Source organism: Mya arenaria, chromosome 1 (genome assembly GCF_026914265.1).
Source record: "Mya arenaria isolate MELC-2E11 chromosome 1, ASM2691426v1".
Lineage (NCBI taxonomy): Eukaryota > Metazoa > Mollusca > Bivalvia > Myida > Myidae > Mya > Mya arenaria.
In genome coordinates this window covers 18,833,738-18,849,740 of record NC_069122.1, presented here as the reverse complement: position 1 = coordinate 18,849,740, position 16,003 = coordinate 18,833,738, and the positions used below count along the sequence as shown (strand labels likewise).

At 35.5% G+C, this 16,003-nt stretch overlaps 2 protein-coding genes across 5 annotated transcripts in view; both read right to left on the bottom strand.

Moving 5' to 3' along the window:
• Positions 1-14,515, bottom strand: part of LOC128240500 (uncharacterized) — a 62,907-nt gene extending 48,392 nt beyond the window's left edge. For 3 of the 4 annotated variants that reach the window (XM_052957154.1, XM_052957169.1, XM_052957177.1), the window contains exon 1: positions 14,215-14,515. The gene's annotated coding sequence lies outside the window, so the exon portion shown is untranslated. Of the gene's footprint in view, positions 1-10,006; positions 10,117-14,214 lie in introns of those variants that run through there. The other variant, XM_052957161.1, reaches the window with a different exon arrangement.
• Positions 12,191-14,196, bottom strand: LOC128240525 (uncharacterized). Its single transcript, XM_052957188.1, has 2 exons — positions 13,723-14,196; positions 12,191-13,525 (listed from the first exon to the last, which is right to left on the bottom strand). Exons 1-2 carry the CDS (start codon positions 13,937-13,939, stop codon positions 12,297-12,299), a joined length of 1,446 nt encoding a protein of 481 aa, XP_052813148.1. The 5' UTR covers positions 13,940-14,196; the 3' UTR covers positions 12,191-12,296.
• Positions 14,516-16,003: the final 1,488 nt, after the last annotated feature.

The following is a 16,003-nucleotide window of genomic DNA, read 5'->3' as shown; positions in this document are numbered from 1 at the left end:
CTTCACACATTTGTTTTACAGGCCACATTCTAAAAGAAAACTATATAAAAATTGAAGCAAATATTGGTATAACTTTCCAGGTGATCAATAAAAGGCGTTTTGCCTTCTATGCCATAGAATATATTTTCGTTGTGATAAGATGCATGTAAACACTGTCATGTTTTTTGGTGTCAATTTATATCAAAATGTAAAAGTGTTACATGCGCATTACATGAAACACGTTTTTAATTTCGTAAATAAGTTTGTAACTTATAAAACCATTGGAAGTTTTACATGTCATAACTCTTTTGTCCACTACTTTGTGAAGATGAATCATATTTTTTGACAAACCTTGCAGAGGTATAGTATTTGGTTTTGTAACAACCCTCTTGTTGAGCATGTACGATGCCTAACAACTGGGCAATGCCACTCGTGTCAGGTAATGGTTTTTAGGGATAGTTATATGGAAGGATAACTCGAATGGTAATCAGCTTGTTTGGTCTTAAAGTAGGATGATTGGACGCAATGAGCTCCTCAAAGCTTTGCTGTGATGCACATTATTGTCAATAAGACAGCAGCCATATCCAATGAGATTATCGAGCTTCAACTCTCGCGGATTACTGTTCACCATACCCACAATGATAGACACACATTAATACAACTCCAACTACAGGACCAATAATGTATACATCATTCGTGCATATACATGATACATAAACCACTTCAAAACCAGCATTGTAATCCAAGTTACCAAGGATGCACTTTAATCAGTTTCGTTGTGTCAAGATGTTTCGGATGCTACTATAATTGTTTATTGAAAGTTCGGAAACGTCCACTTCCGAAGCGCGAATAGTTCGCACGTTGTTTAAATATAAAATACAAGCGTTATTTAATAAAGCATTTTAAAACTGTTCTTTAACGTAAATGGAAACAAATGCAATGTTGTGCACAATATGGCCACAAGTAAATGTTAACATCATGTACATTATATCTTTATTTACTTGCATATTGATAAAATAAATCTAAGTTTAACTGTTTGCACCACTTCATACACGGACACCAGTACTTTCAGCTGAATGACATACACTGTCACCTGCCGAGTACCTTCAGTGGTATAACATACACGGACACCAGTACTTTCAGTTGTATGACATACACTGTCACCTGTCGAGTACCTTCAGTGGTATAACATACACGGACACCAGTACTTTCAGTTGTATGACATACACTGTCGCCTGCCGAGTACCTTCAGTGGTATAACATACACGGACACCAGTACTTTCAGTTGTATGACATACACTGTCACCTGCCGAGTACCTTCAGTGGTATGACTTACATGGACACCATCTGCCGAGTACTTTCAGTGGTATGACATAAACTGTCACATCTGGCCGAGTACATTTAGAGGTATGACATACACTGTCACATCTGGCCGAGTACTTTCAGCGGTATGACATGCACTGTCACAATATGTCGAGTACTTTCATGTGTATGCCATACTCGGTCGCATTCTGCAGAGTACTTTCAGTGGTATGACATACACTGTTACAATATGCCGAGTACTTTCAGTGGTATTACATACAATATCACAATATGCCGAGTCCTTTCAGTGGTATTACATACAATATCACAATCTGCCGAGTACTATCAGTGGTATGACATAGACTGTCACAATCTGCCGAGTACTTTCTGTGGTATGACATAGACTGTCACAATCTGCCGAGTACTTTCAGTGGTATGACATAGACTGTCACAATCTGCCGAGTACTTTCAGTGGTATGACTTACACTGTCACAATCTGCCGAGTACTTTCAGTGGTATGACATACACTGTCACAATCTGCCGAGTACTTTCAGTGGTATGACATACACTGTCACAATCTGCCGAGTACTTTCAGTGGTATGACATAGACTGTCACAATCTGCCGAGTACTTTCAGTGGTATGACATAGACTGTCACAATCTGCCGAGTACTTTCAGTGGTATGACATAGACTGTCACAATCTGCCAAGTACTTTCAGTGGTATTACATAGACTGTCACAATCTGCCAAGTACTTTCAGTGGTATGACATAGACTGTCACAATCTGCCGAGTACTTTCAGTGGTATGACATAGACTGTCACAATCTGCCGAGTACTTTCAGTGGTATGACATAGACTGTCACAATCTGCCGAGTACTTTCAGTGGTATGACATACACTGTCACAATCTGCCGAGTACTTTCAGTGGTATGACATACACTGTCACAATCTGCCGAGTACTTTCAGTGGCATGACACAGTCATACGCGGCCGCGGCTCCAATATTTTGAAAAGTTGCGTTTCTGCACTAATATCTTTATTGTAGCCACGGTCTTGCGTCTCCATTATATTTATGAGCCACGCCTGTCATTGTAATGTGTCTTTTCACAACAGCAGGACAGGCTAATTAGCGAATGTTTTACCAGCGTAACCACGAAGTCTTGCATTAATCAAAAAAATGTGGTCTAGTTGTAACACTCACAACTGTCAATAATGGGGTCGCAAGTTTGGTTTGCTTCCAAGCAAATCACTAAAACAAGTATATTAATCGTATTCCTAGAAGGACGTTAAATGGGTGTCCCGTGTAACAGTGGTATAAACTGGTTCACGTTAAAGAACTACGGGTTACATTCTGTCTGTGCACTATGCTCTAAAAACCTAATATGACTAACAATATTATCGGGACACTTGCCAAATGAGCCTTGCCCGAGTGTAAGTTAAATGAACGTAAGTTAAAAAGAACACACGTTAAGCTACTGAGCATTATTCGTAGCATCTGTATATACATACACAGTTTTCAAAGATGCACTCTTACTCACAAATAGAATTTGCCATAATTAATATTATTGTTTTAATATTGCAAAAAGGATGCAGAAATGTCGAAAACAACGGTTTTTATCAAGGTTGCGAGTTTAATTTGAAAGATATGAGCATAAAGCACGGTATTTCAACCTTATTAGTCTATAGTAGACCACAGTAAATCTTTTAGCATTCACCAATCATTTAATATTTTTGCGCGGCTTTCTGCTATTAAATGCATGGTTACAATCTTGTTATCAGTGATTAATATTTTTCATCAATGTATTATTCAGTAAGTTGTTAGAGGTTTATCACTCATGTTTGTTATATATGTTTATATATTTATTTTGAATAAGAGTGTCACTTTAATGTGTTCACGATTATAACTATTCTGTTTTTAATTTATGGTATTTGTATTCATATATTTATGATGTGTTTTTCAAATTGAGCTGTATTCGTTACATGCTTATTATTGTGATATTATTATTTAGCTTTATGTATGACAATATATATAAGCTAATTGCATGAACTTATGTTTATATGATTTAGTTAAAAAATCAAAGTGAGTATACAATTATGATAGAGTCTCAAATAATTGGCCCGATTGTTAGAAACTTTGTTAAAGTTAACAACGGGATTAACGACATCGTTGTTAACTTTTAAATGTGAACTATTTGACGATGTTTCCATATATTATATAAAACAATTACAACTGAAACTGTTGTCTCAACTCTGGTAAGGAATACTACAGATCATAAGTGTGTCTGTGAAACTTACAGAGGAATATGTGTTTGGACGTTAACAACGATGACGTTAACAACGATGAATCAAATCCCGAGGTCCCCATAATGGTTTATAAAACAGAATTGTTAGACATATTAATGCACATTGTCAACATCACCGCCAGACATAAAAATAAACACTATCAACACTTACTCCAGACTTATTAATAAACTTTATCAACACCACCTCCAGACATATTTATAAACATTATCAACACCACCTCTAGACATGTTAATAAACATAATCAACACCACCTCCAGACATGTTAATAAACACTATCAACACCACCTCCAGACATATTAATAAACACTATCAACACCACTAGATATATCAACAATCATGATCAGAAACACCTCCAGACATATTAATATACATTATCAACACCTACTCCAGACATATTTATGAACATTATCAACAGCACCACCAAATATATTTATAAACCTTATCAACACCACCACCAAATTTATCAACAAGCATTATCAACAACACCAGACATATTAATAAACATTATCAACACCACCTACAGACATATTAATAAACAATGTCAACACCACCAGACATATTAATACGAAAAACATTATCAACACCACATCCAGACAATTAAATAAACATTGTCAACACCACCAGAAATGTTAATAAACATTATCAACACCACCTAAAGACTCATTAATAAACATTATCAACACCACCTAAAGACTCATTTATAAACATTATCAACACCACCTAAAGACTCATTTATAAACATTATCAACACTACCTAAAGACTCTTTTATAAACATTATCAACACCACCTAAAGACTCATTAATAAACATTATCAACACTACCTAAAGACTCATTGATAAAGATTATCAACACCACCTAAAGACTCATTTATAAACATTATCAACACTACCTAAAGACTCATTTATAAACATTATCAACACCACCTAAAGACTCATTAATAAACATTATCAACACTACCTAAAGACTCTTTTATAAACATTATCAACACCACCTAAAGACTCATTAATAAACATTATCAACACTACCTAAAGACTCATTTATAAACATTATCAACACCACCTAAAGACTCATTAATAAACATTATCAACACTACATAAAGACACATTTATAAACATTATCAACACCACCTAAAGACTCATTAATAAACATTATCAACACCACCTAAAGACTCATTTAAAAACATTATCAACACTACCTAAAGACATATTAATAAACATTATCAACACCACCTAAAGACTCATTAATAAAGATTATCAACACCACCTAAAGACTCATTTATAAACATTATCAACACCACCTAAAGACTCATTTATAAACATTATCAACACCACCTAAAGACTCATTTATAAACATTATCAACACCACCTAAAGACTCATTTATAAACATTATCAACACCACCTAAAGACTCATTTATAAACATTATCAACACCACCTAAAGACTCATTAATAAACATTATCAACACTACCTAAAGACTCATATTAATAAACATCATCAACACCACCTAAAGACTCATTTATAAACATTATCAACACTACCTTCAAACATATTAATTTACATAATCAACACCACCTCCAGAATAATTAATGGTTATGTTATTAATAATGATGATTATTGTTTATGTCGGTATAGTTGCTAATATTATTAAATATTTATGGTGGTGATGTTGACTAAGGAATATTTCAGATTGTGGTGTTGCTAATATTAATGATTTTTTTCTGGTTGTGGTGTTGCTAATAGTTTTTCATAATTGGTATTTCTTGTGGTGGTGTCGGTAATAGTAATTAATATGTGTGTTTGGCGTGTTGGTAATGCTGAGTCGTATTTCTTATGGTGGTGTTAGTAATGCTGACTTAAATTTCTGGTGGTGGTCTTGATAATTATTATCTATATTTCTTCTGGTGTTATTGCTAATAAGCATGAATATTATTCGTGTAGGTGTTGCCTTTGCTGGATATTTCTGGTGGAGGTGATGATAAACGATATTAATATTTCTGGTGTTGTGGTTTATATTGCTGCTTAATATGTCTCGTGGTTGTGTTGATAAAGGTGATTAATGTTTCGGTTGATAGTTTTGAAAATTGTGATAAATGTGTCTGGTGGTGGTGTTGATAAAGGTGAATAATATGTCTGATGTTGGTGTTGATAATGCTGATTCATATTTCTGGTGGTGGTGTTGGTAATGCTGAATATTTCTGTTGATTGTTTTGATAATTGTGATAAATGTGTCTGGTGGTGGTGTTGATAAAGGTGAATAATATGTCTGATGTTGGTGTTGATAATGCTGATTTATATTTCTGGTGTTGGTGTTGGTAATGCTGAATATTTCTGTTGATTGTTTTGATAATTGTGATAAATGTGTCTGGTGGTGGTGTTGATAAAGGTGATTAATATGTCTGGTGTTGGTGTTGATAATGCTGATTTATATTTCTGGTGGTGGTGTTGGTAATGCTGAATAATATTTCTGGTGGTGGTGTTGATAATACTGATTCATATTTCTGGTGGTGGTGTTGATTATACTGATAAATATTTCTAGTGGTGGTGTTGATTATACTGATTCATATTTCTTGTGGTGGTGTTGATAAAATTGATTCATATTTCTGGTTATGGTGTTGATAACGCTGATTCATATTTCTGGTTATGGTGTTGATAACGGTGATTCATATTTCTGGTTTGGGTGTTGATAACACTGATTCATAATTCTGGTGGTGGTGTTGATAACGCTGAATCATATTTCTGGTTATGGTGTTGATAACACTAATTCATGATTCTGGTGTTGGTGTTGATAATGCTGATTCATATTTCTGGTGGTGGTGTTGGTAATGGTGATTCATATTTCTGGTGGTGGTGTTGGTAATGTTAATGGTGATTCACAGTTCTGGTGATGGTGTTGATTAAGCTGATTAATGTTTCTAGTGGTGGTGTTGATAACACTGATTCATATTTCTGGTGGTGGTGTTGATAATACAAACACATATTTCTGGTGGTGGTGTTGATTATACTGATTCATATTTCTGGTGGTGGTGTTGCTAACATCGATTTATATTTCTGGTGTTGATAATGGTTATTTATATTTCTGGTGATGGTGTTGATAATGGTAATTCATATTTCTGGTGGTGGTGTTGGTAATGGTTATTCATATTTCTGGTGGTGGTGTTGATTATACTTTTTCATATTTCTGGTGGTGGTGTTGATAACATTGATTCATATTTCTGGTAGTGGTGTTGATAATTCTGATAAATATTTATGGTGGTGGTGTTGATAATACTGATGTATATTTCTGGTGGTGGTGTTGATAATTGTGATTAACATAGCTGGTGGTGGTGTTGATAACACTGATTCATATTTCTGGTAATGGTGTTGGTAATGGTGATTAATGCTCCTGGAGTTGGTGTTGATTAAACTGAATAATATTTCTGGTGGTGGTGTTGGTAATGCTGAATAATATTTCTTGTGGTTAAGTTGATCATACTGATTCATATTCCTGGTGTTAGTGTTGGTAATGGTGATTCATATTTCTGGTGTTGGTGTTGGTAATGGTGATTCACATTTCTGGTGGTGGTGTTGGTAATGGTGTTTCATATTTCTGGTGGTGGTGTATATTATGATGATTAATATTTCTGGTGGTGAGGTTGATTATACTTTTTCATATTGCTGGTGGTGTTGTTGATAACACTGATTCATATTTCTGATGGTGGTGTTGGTAATACTGATTATTATTTCTGGTGGTTATGTCATGAATGCTGATTAATATTTCTGGTGGTGGTGTTGGTAATGGTGATTCATATTTCTGGTGGTGATGTTGGTAATGCTGATTAATATTTCTGGGGGTGACGTTAGTAATGCTGATTCATATTTCTGGTGTTGGTGTTTGTAATGCTGAATTATATTTCTAGGTGTGGCGTTAGTAATGCTGATTAATATTTCTGGTGGTGGCGTTAGTAATTCTGATTTAAATTTCTGGTGGTGGTGTTGGTAATGCTGATTCATATTTCTGATGGTGGTGTTGGTATTGCTGATTCATATTTCTGGTGGTTGTGTTGGATATGCTGATTAATATTTCTGGTGGTGTTGTTGATAATACTGATTCACATATCTGGTGGTGGTGTTGATAATGGTCATTAAAGTGTCTGGAGTTGGTGTTGATTAAACTGAATAATATTTCTGGTGGTGGTGTTGGTAATGCTGAATAATATATCTTGTGGTGGTGTTGATTATACTGCTTCATATTTCTGGTGGTGGTGTTGGTAATGCTGAATAATATTTCTGGTGGTGGTGTTGATAATACTTTTTCATATTGCTGGTGGTGTTGTTGATAACACTGATTCATATTTCTGATGGTGGTGTTGGTAATTCTGATTAATATTTCTGGTGGTAATATCGGAAATGCTGATTTATATTTTTGGTGGTGACGTTAGTAATGCTGATTCATATTTCTGGTGGTGGTGTTGGTAATGCTGATTAATATTTCTGGTGGTGTTGTTGATAATACTGATTCACATATCTGGTGGTGGTGTTAATAACACTGATTCATGATTCCGGTGGTGTTGTTGAAAACACTGATTCATATTTCTGGTAATGGTGTTGATATTACTGATTCATATTTCTGGTGGTGGTGTTGGTAAAGCTGATAAATGTTTATGGTGGTGGTGTGTGATAGTAGTCATTAAGATGTCTGGTGGTGGTGTTGGTAATGGTGATTATTTTGTGGTTGTAGTGTCGATGATGCTGATTCATATTTCACAAGCAGAATAAACAAGCGGACTGAAACATCATGATTTTTTTTTAACAAAAAAGCAATTTTTACAACTGAGTCACATTTGTCACAGATTGCTATTGTCAGTATTGCAGATATATTTTGTTGATATACATGTATGCGCTTATATTCTAGTTATAAAAGAATCGTTGATTACGTTGATGTTGTTTTCGTTTTTGTTGTTGTTGTTGTTGTTAATTCTCTACTTGGCTGCAGTTGTCGGCGCAGTGGCGTATGGAATATAGATAGTTTCTTGACTTTGTTGTTCTTGCTATTTTATGTTGTTGCTGTACGGGTATTGGTGGAACAAGTAGGAATAGTACGGATTAGTTCTTGCTGTCACCGTAGTAGTAGGTGTATGCGTAGTAGTGGTAGATGGCATTGGTTGTGAATTGTGTTGGCGTAACATTTTGTTATTAAATGGCGTAGAGAAGGTAATTGTTTCAACTAGAACTTAAGTTGTTCATTAATGTGGTGGTGGTGGTGGTGGTGGTGGTAGTAGTAGAAGTAGTAGTAGTAGTATCAGTTGTTGTAGTAGTAGTGGCAGTGGTAGTGGTAGTAGGAGTAGTAGTGTTATTTTTTATTATAGCATTCTTATTATCAATTTTTTAAACCATAATGTAATTGACAATATCTGTGAAGAATATGATTCCCTCGTTTACCACCATTTGGTCAATCATATATGTCACCGTTTAAAACTGTGAAAAAATAAAATCCTACTTTTTCGCAGGTCTGTGAAGAATATGATCTGGGAATAATAAGGTCCTACAAAGCAAACTTCCAATTGAATATTACTCACATGAATTGAAATTGCAACATACAGTCATTTTAGATAACATAATTAAAACAAGGAAATAACAGGAAGTCCAAATAAAGTTTCCCAAATCAGGAAATGGATTTCAACTACAAAATGTATATAGATTAACGTTTGCAACTACGAGGTATAACGATTCTCTAAAATGTGTTTAGAAATGTTCTATTAAGTTGTTACATCAAACAATTTAGCATTAAAGTTTTCAGAGGCTGAAAACACTGTTTTTGCACAAAGAAATATCCTCCAGCGGTAATAAATTAAGCTGCAGATATAACATATATACAACTTTTTGTCTTTGATAGGGCAGAGTTTTGCATAAATTTCTGCAAACCAATGATTTAAGATTGCTGACAATAAATCAGATCGTAGATTTTCATATTTCCGTTCGAAAATTAAATGTTTTATGGCTTAAACCGTTACTAACGGTTTATGAAAAATGCACAAACAAATATTTTTTGAACTTATTAAAAATCTGCCACCTATTTTTGTCAGCAGTCAACTGGTTTCTATGTTTTTTCGCAAAAATGGCTCGTTCCAAGAGGAAAAATAAAAATGTTGTCAAAACGTTCAATCTGTGAGAGTGCAGCTTTAAAATTATTAACACACAGTTTAAAAAATGTGAGCCCTCTGTCTTTCCATAATTAGCTTAGACTTACATATATTTTACAAAGCGCTAAGGAATGTTTGACTTGTGCAGCCATTATTTATTGTGCATTTGTCCAATTTCATAACGGACACCAGGGGTTTATAAGAAGATACAAATTATACATTTGGTAACAGTTTCCATATTAACGGAATTGAACTACCAACATAGCATTACTTTGATATATCTTAACAAATAAGTAAATACTTACATTTCATAGGTAATATGTACATCATTCAATTGGAGCGTGAACTGGCCGGCATTAAACAGAATACAAACACTTCCTAGTTAATCCAGTCGTAACTACTGAGTCATCTCTGGCAAGATATAGACGAATGAGTCGGTTTGCATAAAGTTAAATACTTGGTCATATTGTGATTATTGGTGGCTGTGTTAAATCTTCCTTAACAGCATCCGGTATAAGTTTGCAAATCCGGTTTACTTGCAAACTTAGTTTTTTTATTATCTTAGATATCAACTTCAAAAGCGACACATAGAAAGTTTGTCCATTAAATTAGAAATATTTTAAGTAAAATTCAAAAAAAAGTTTTAAGAAATATGAAAATTTTAATTCCAAAATTGATTTCTCCCGTTGGCCACCAATTGGATTTTAGGTCCCCCGCGGGGTTTTGGCAAACTCCAATTGGAGAATTTTCCATATGAGCCGAAACGGGGGGAAAAATCAGCAATTTGAAAAAAATCAAATATTACAATTTGGAACAGAAAATTACATTTCTATTTATGTTTTGAGTACTAGAGTTGTTAACTTTATTAAAATCTAAAAAAAAATCAAAAATTATGATTTTGTAAAAACGGTTCTCCAATTGGAGAAATTTCCAATTGGAGAATTCCACAGTCAATTTCTATTGATAAAATTCACCAATTGGAGAATACAGAAGTTGGAGAACACAGAAGTTGGAGAAATCACCAGTTGGAGATTTCCACAGTATTACAGCTGCTGGGTTAAAAAAAAGTTGGGATATATACATGTCATCATATAATTGCTAATTAATTTAAGGCTACAGAACAGTGGATTTGTAATCAGCCAGGATGTTCCATTCATTGGTGCTTCACCTGATGGAATATTTATTTGTGACTGCTGTGGACCGGCATGTGTTGAGGTTAAGTGCCCATTCAATGCTCGCTACGAAGATATTAATGAGGACACTGTTGACTGCTTACAGAGAAGAGATGGCGAGCTTGAACTCAAACCGGAACACAAGTATCAATATCAAGTCCAAACACAACTTGGTGTTACAAAACATGAAGTAGGATACTTTGTTGTGTGGACAGCAAACGACCTGCATGTAGAAGCTATCATGTTCAACATCGAATTGTGGGACAAGATTTGTGCCAGTGCAAAAGACATCATGTATGCTGCAGTTCTTCCAGAACTTGTTGGAAAATTTTACACTAGGTTGCCAACAGCAAATTCAGTCGGAATACTTCAGTCTGTAGAAAATATCACTGCCAGTCAGAACAGTCTGCCTTTGAAAAAATGCACAGACAAACAAGACAACACGGAAGAAGTCTATTGCTATTGTGGCCAAGTGGAACATGGAAAAATGATTGGGTGTGACAATGAAGCCTGTGAGATAGAGTGGTTTCACTATAGATGTGTTAACATTGAAAATGCCCCAAAGGGTAAATGGTATTGTCCCGATTGCAGAAAGTTACCATGTTTCAAACGAAAGCGGTTAAATTAAAACAGACCATAGAATTAGAAGGGACTATGTACTTTTGACTTGTATTGAACACTACATGTACATATTATTATAATTCTAATTGTGACTTTAACTTACATAATAAGAACTTGTTGTATTCATGTAAATATATGTTTACTTTATTTCTATTTTTCTAGACTGCCTATAAATGATAACTAAGCCAGTTGTTTATGTTGTTCTTGCTAAATCCAATGGATTTAAATGAGATGCTTTTAATAGCGGGTCTAACCAAACACGCATACCGTACTCATTACTTGTTAATGGTCACTATTATGGTTGATGGTAACCTTATGGTCAATGGTCACCTCATAGTTAATGGTAACTGCATAATGGTCTCCTCACGGTCAATGGTCATCTCATAGTCAATGGTTACTTAATGGTCAATAATTACCTCATGGTTAAAGGTCACCTAAAGGTCATTGATCACCTCATGGTCAATGGTTACCTCATGGTTAATGGTCTCCTCATGGTCAATGGTTACCTCACAGTCAATAGTCACCTCATAGTCATTAAGTCTATGGTTACCAAATGGTCAATGATTACCCGATGGTTAAAGGTCACCTAAATGTCAATGATCACCTCATGGTCAATGGTAACCTCATGGTTAATGGTCACCTCATGGTGAGTACAGAATTGGGAAAAAAACAAAAGCTGAACATATGCATATCAGTAGTTTTTATATCAGAAAGCATGTGTAGAATAACTACCCAAACAGTGGGCAATATAATAACGTTAATAACATTATGTATGTACAGAAACTAAACAAAGATGAAACACTTAATTAAAATCTACAACGGAATCATTCAAATTCACAAGTGAACAGCAAACATGAGCAATTTTGTCAATCACTGTAAAATCGCTGTCTTTTGTCATTAGGAAGCGGATTGGAATAGTTCCGTTAAGAAATGAGTATTTCTGCCGCACAGTTCCAATAACACGTTCAACATGAATGCGAACGTTTGCTATGTTCCTTGTGGTCTCTACATCTGTTGGTGAAAGCTGATTGCGTCCTTTGGTGAATGCAGGAATATTAACCTGTGCACATAAAGTGCCCACACTGTCACGAATGTCAAATCCCCTGTCTGCCAATATCAAATCACCTGGAACTATATTATTTAAAAAGCCGGAATGTTCTGTGATATATTTGTCACTCACTCTACCACCCCAACCTCTAGATATAAAGGACACTGTTCCTTGGGGAGTAATCCCAATTAGAAATTTGATAGTGTTGTGGTGTTTGTACGATGACCAGGTCTCGGCGCGGGCTTTTAGGTTGGACGGCCTTTCGATGAAAACCTCGAAACAGTCTATTATGACACAACACCGCTTGCCAAAATGTTTTCTAAACTGCATTGGCATTGTTTTTTGCAGTGTTTCTCTTTCAGGCCAGTGTATGAATGGTTTCATTCTAGCAAACATTGTGTCAATAACACTGCTGAATATCCTGGAAACAGATGACTGAGAAATTCCAAACTCATATGATAAAAATAACACAGACAAATTAAGTCTTAGTCTCATTAGTGTTAAAATCATCATTCTAAACTGGTCAAGCACACCTGAAGGCTGTAAATGTGGTTCTAGGTAACTAAACAGTGTCATCAGTAAGGCAAATGTGGATAGTCCTGTAAGATGCTTCACTTTCTCGCAATTGCCTTCAAAGTCTTCCTTTGACAAACAAACAACATTGTCCTTTTTCAACTTTAAGTTCTCTTCGCGCAATCTTCGAATTTCACTGTCCATTGAATTAATGAAGATACCATCCATGTCTGTTTGAGAAGCAACACCTTCACATCCTGAATCACTTGATTCAAACGTGCTTTCTTCATCGTTCTGTATTAGCTCAAGGCGTTTACGCTTAGACCTCTCCTGGACTCGCTTATACCTATCTACATGTGGTGTGGCACTGTGCAGTGGTGTTGAGACAACTGGTTCAGGGTTGGATCCTCCAAGCCACAGAGTGGGACACCAGTCTGGGTTGGTTCTGTCATACAGATCTGCCTTCTTTCCTTCAATTAGAAAAAATAAATAACATAAATAGAATTTCTTTCGGATAAATCTAATGGATTTCTGGTATGCTTCTGTGTAAAACAATAATTTTGGTTGGCTAGTGAAGCTTCATTTTAGTTTGAAAACAATCTAGTAATACAGTCATTAAAAACGTTTATCTGATAAGATTCTTACAATAATTATTTTCTGTACATACCACTGACAAAATGCTCTGAACAAATCCTCACGTTATCCAAGTTTTTGTTTTTAAAACACTGGTTCATGTTAGCCAACCATTCACGTCTCCGCTCGCTAGACAGTTTCTCACACTCTTCACCCTGATTGCTGACAATTGCAGGCAATCTATAGTATTTAAAGTCCTTTTCACGATCTTTCCTATTTGAACAGCCCAAAACAGCACATTTAATCACCATTTTGCCGTAGGATGTTTACCAATTGACAGCTGTGGTATTGTATTTGTGCACTGTACTGTATCTATGCGGAAGCGTTATTGCGCAAGTGCCTCCAAGATGGCCGACTTCCGATTATTGCGTAATCGGAAATTCCTCTATTGATAGAATATTCAAGAAAATAACAAATGCAAGATGTTAGTTGTTACCTGATTTCGCGTATACCATCGGCATTTTCAACTTGTGTGTAATCTAAAGCAGTTTTATTATATACAACTGTTGTAAGAACTACTACTTACATAAGCCCCACAGGACTCAAGATGATGTTCTTCAGCACAGCAGCTTCTGCATGTATCTTGCATGGAGCACGGCGGAAGTCTGAATGTTCTCTCACTCTCTCGGGCGCTTGCTCCTCTACCGGTCTCTGATGGCATGCGTCTCTTCACCTAGATCTGGTATAGTCAAAACGGCATTTCTGCCACACAACTGCGTCAGATGTGTAGTTTTATTATTCCTTTTCAGAAAACTGTTTTATCAAAATGCATATATTTCACTAATAAATCTAAAAAATCAAACTGTTTGCTTAATTTTGCATTTTCCAAAGATACTTCCTGGTGGTACTTGGTTATAATATTGAAATTTTAATCGACTTTAAGGTTAGAGAACACTGAATGTATTCCTTAAGACCACTCGGTCAAGGATTACCCGTGAAAGCGCAAGCACTTGCTTCAAACAGGGTCCTTTAATTATTTTTCAAAGCACCGATGAAGGGGTACAACTTTCATTGGTTAAATCTAACTAAAATAAACAAGCTCGATTTTGCTAAAGGTGATTAGCTGATAAAATCACTCTCTAGTCCGTTTCCTGGCTAGAAACTGTTACTGTGTCATTTTTGAGAGGCCATCCATGAGATAGTAGCCCTGGTAGGGATCGAACCCACATAGTCATGGGTAAGAAGCAGAAACCTACACCACTAAACCACTTTCATCCTTAAAGTACCGAGAGGCAGGCATCACGCGGCAAAGGGATCGAGCTAAATGGACCATGGAATGAACCCACGACTACGACTTCAATAGGCTACGCCTTAACCAATAGGCTACGGAGACGGTATTAATGCATGTACTCAATTGCAGATTCAGTGGGGGGGGGGGGGGGGGGGTCAGTCGTCCGTTTATACATTCTTAGTCAATATCGGGGAAAATACAATATTAAGATAAAAATGCCCTATTTCGGACTATAAATTAGAGGAGTACACCTACCCCGGCCCAACATTTTAAGCCATTCAATTTCTGTTCTGAAGGAGGGGCGGATGTGGAAAGATTGAGCCAATGAGTTTCTGTAATCAGAATTGTTGTTTCATAATGTTATAGTTCCTTTAAACAGTTTAAACGTTTTAGGACATCGAAATAAACAGACGCATGTTCAGTTTAAACATACTCTGTATACAACGTTCTCGTACTCCAGTGCGATGATGCTATGCATTATATTTATCATCCGACCTCTGATGAACAGGAATGACGACGTTTAAAAGCTATTATTTATACAATTATGATCATCTGACTGACTATCTGCCAAAACTTTTCTGTTTAAAGAGACTCTCTCATGTTTTAACACCAGACATATTTTTTTCTCGTAATGCATCTGAACACTTATATTTATTTTACTCCTTGGTACTGAATTTGCAGAAATAATAGCAACCAGGTTGATTTTCTTTTATACTTCAATTGCATTTTTAAAAAAAGATGGGAGCAAGCCCATGCCGGTGCAGATAACACATACTCGAAGATTATGTCAATCAATTGATTGTGCAACAGCCTTTTGTTGAATCGTGTTTGTAACGCATTTCAAAATTTTGGACTTCAAAGACTATATATTTTAGCACATATCAACATTTAGGGTTCCAGCCATCAATAGCTTAGCTTTAACACTTAGTTTGATTCACAATACTTTATTTCGTAATAACAAGCTATAAAATCCAAGTAAAAGATGCATTTTCAAAACCCTGTACGCTTCACTTAAATTCACTCAAATACTCAAGTGAGAAAGATTTTAAAAAGTATGTCATAAACATATCCCTTTAGCGGCTGA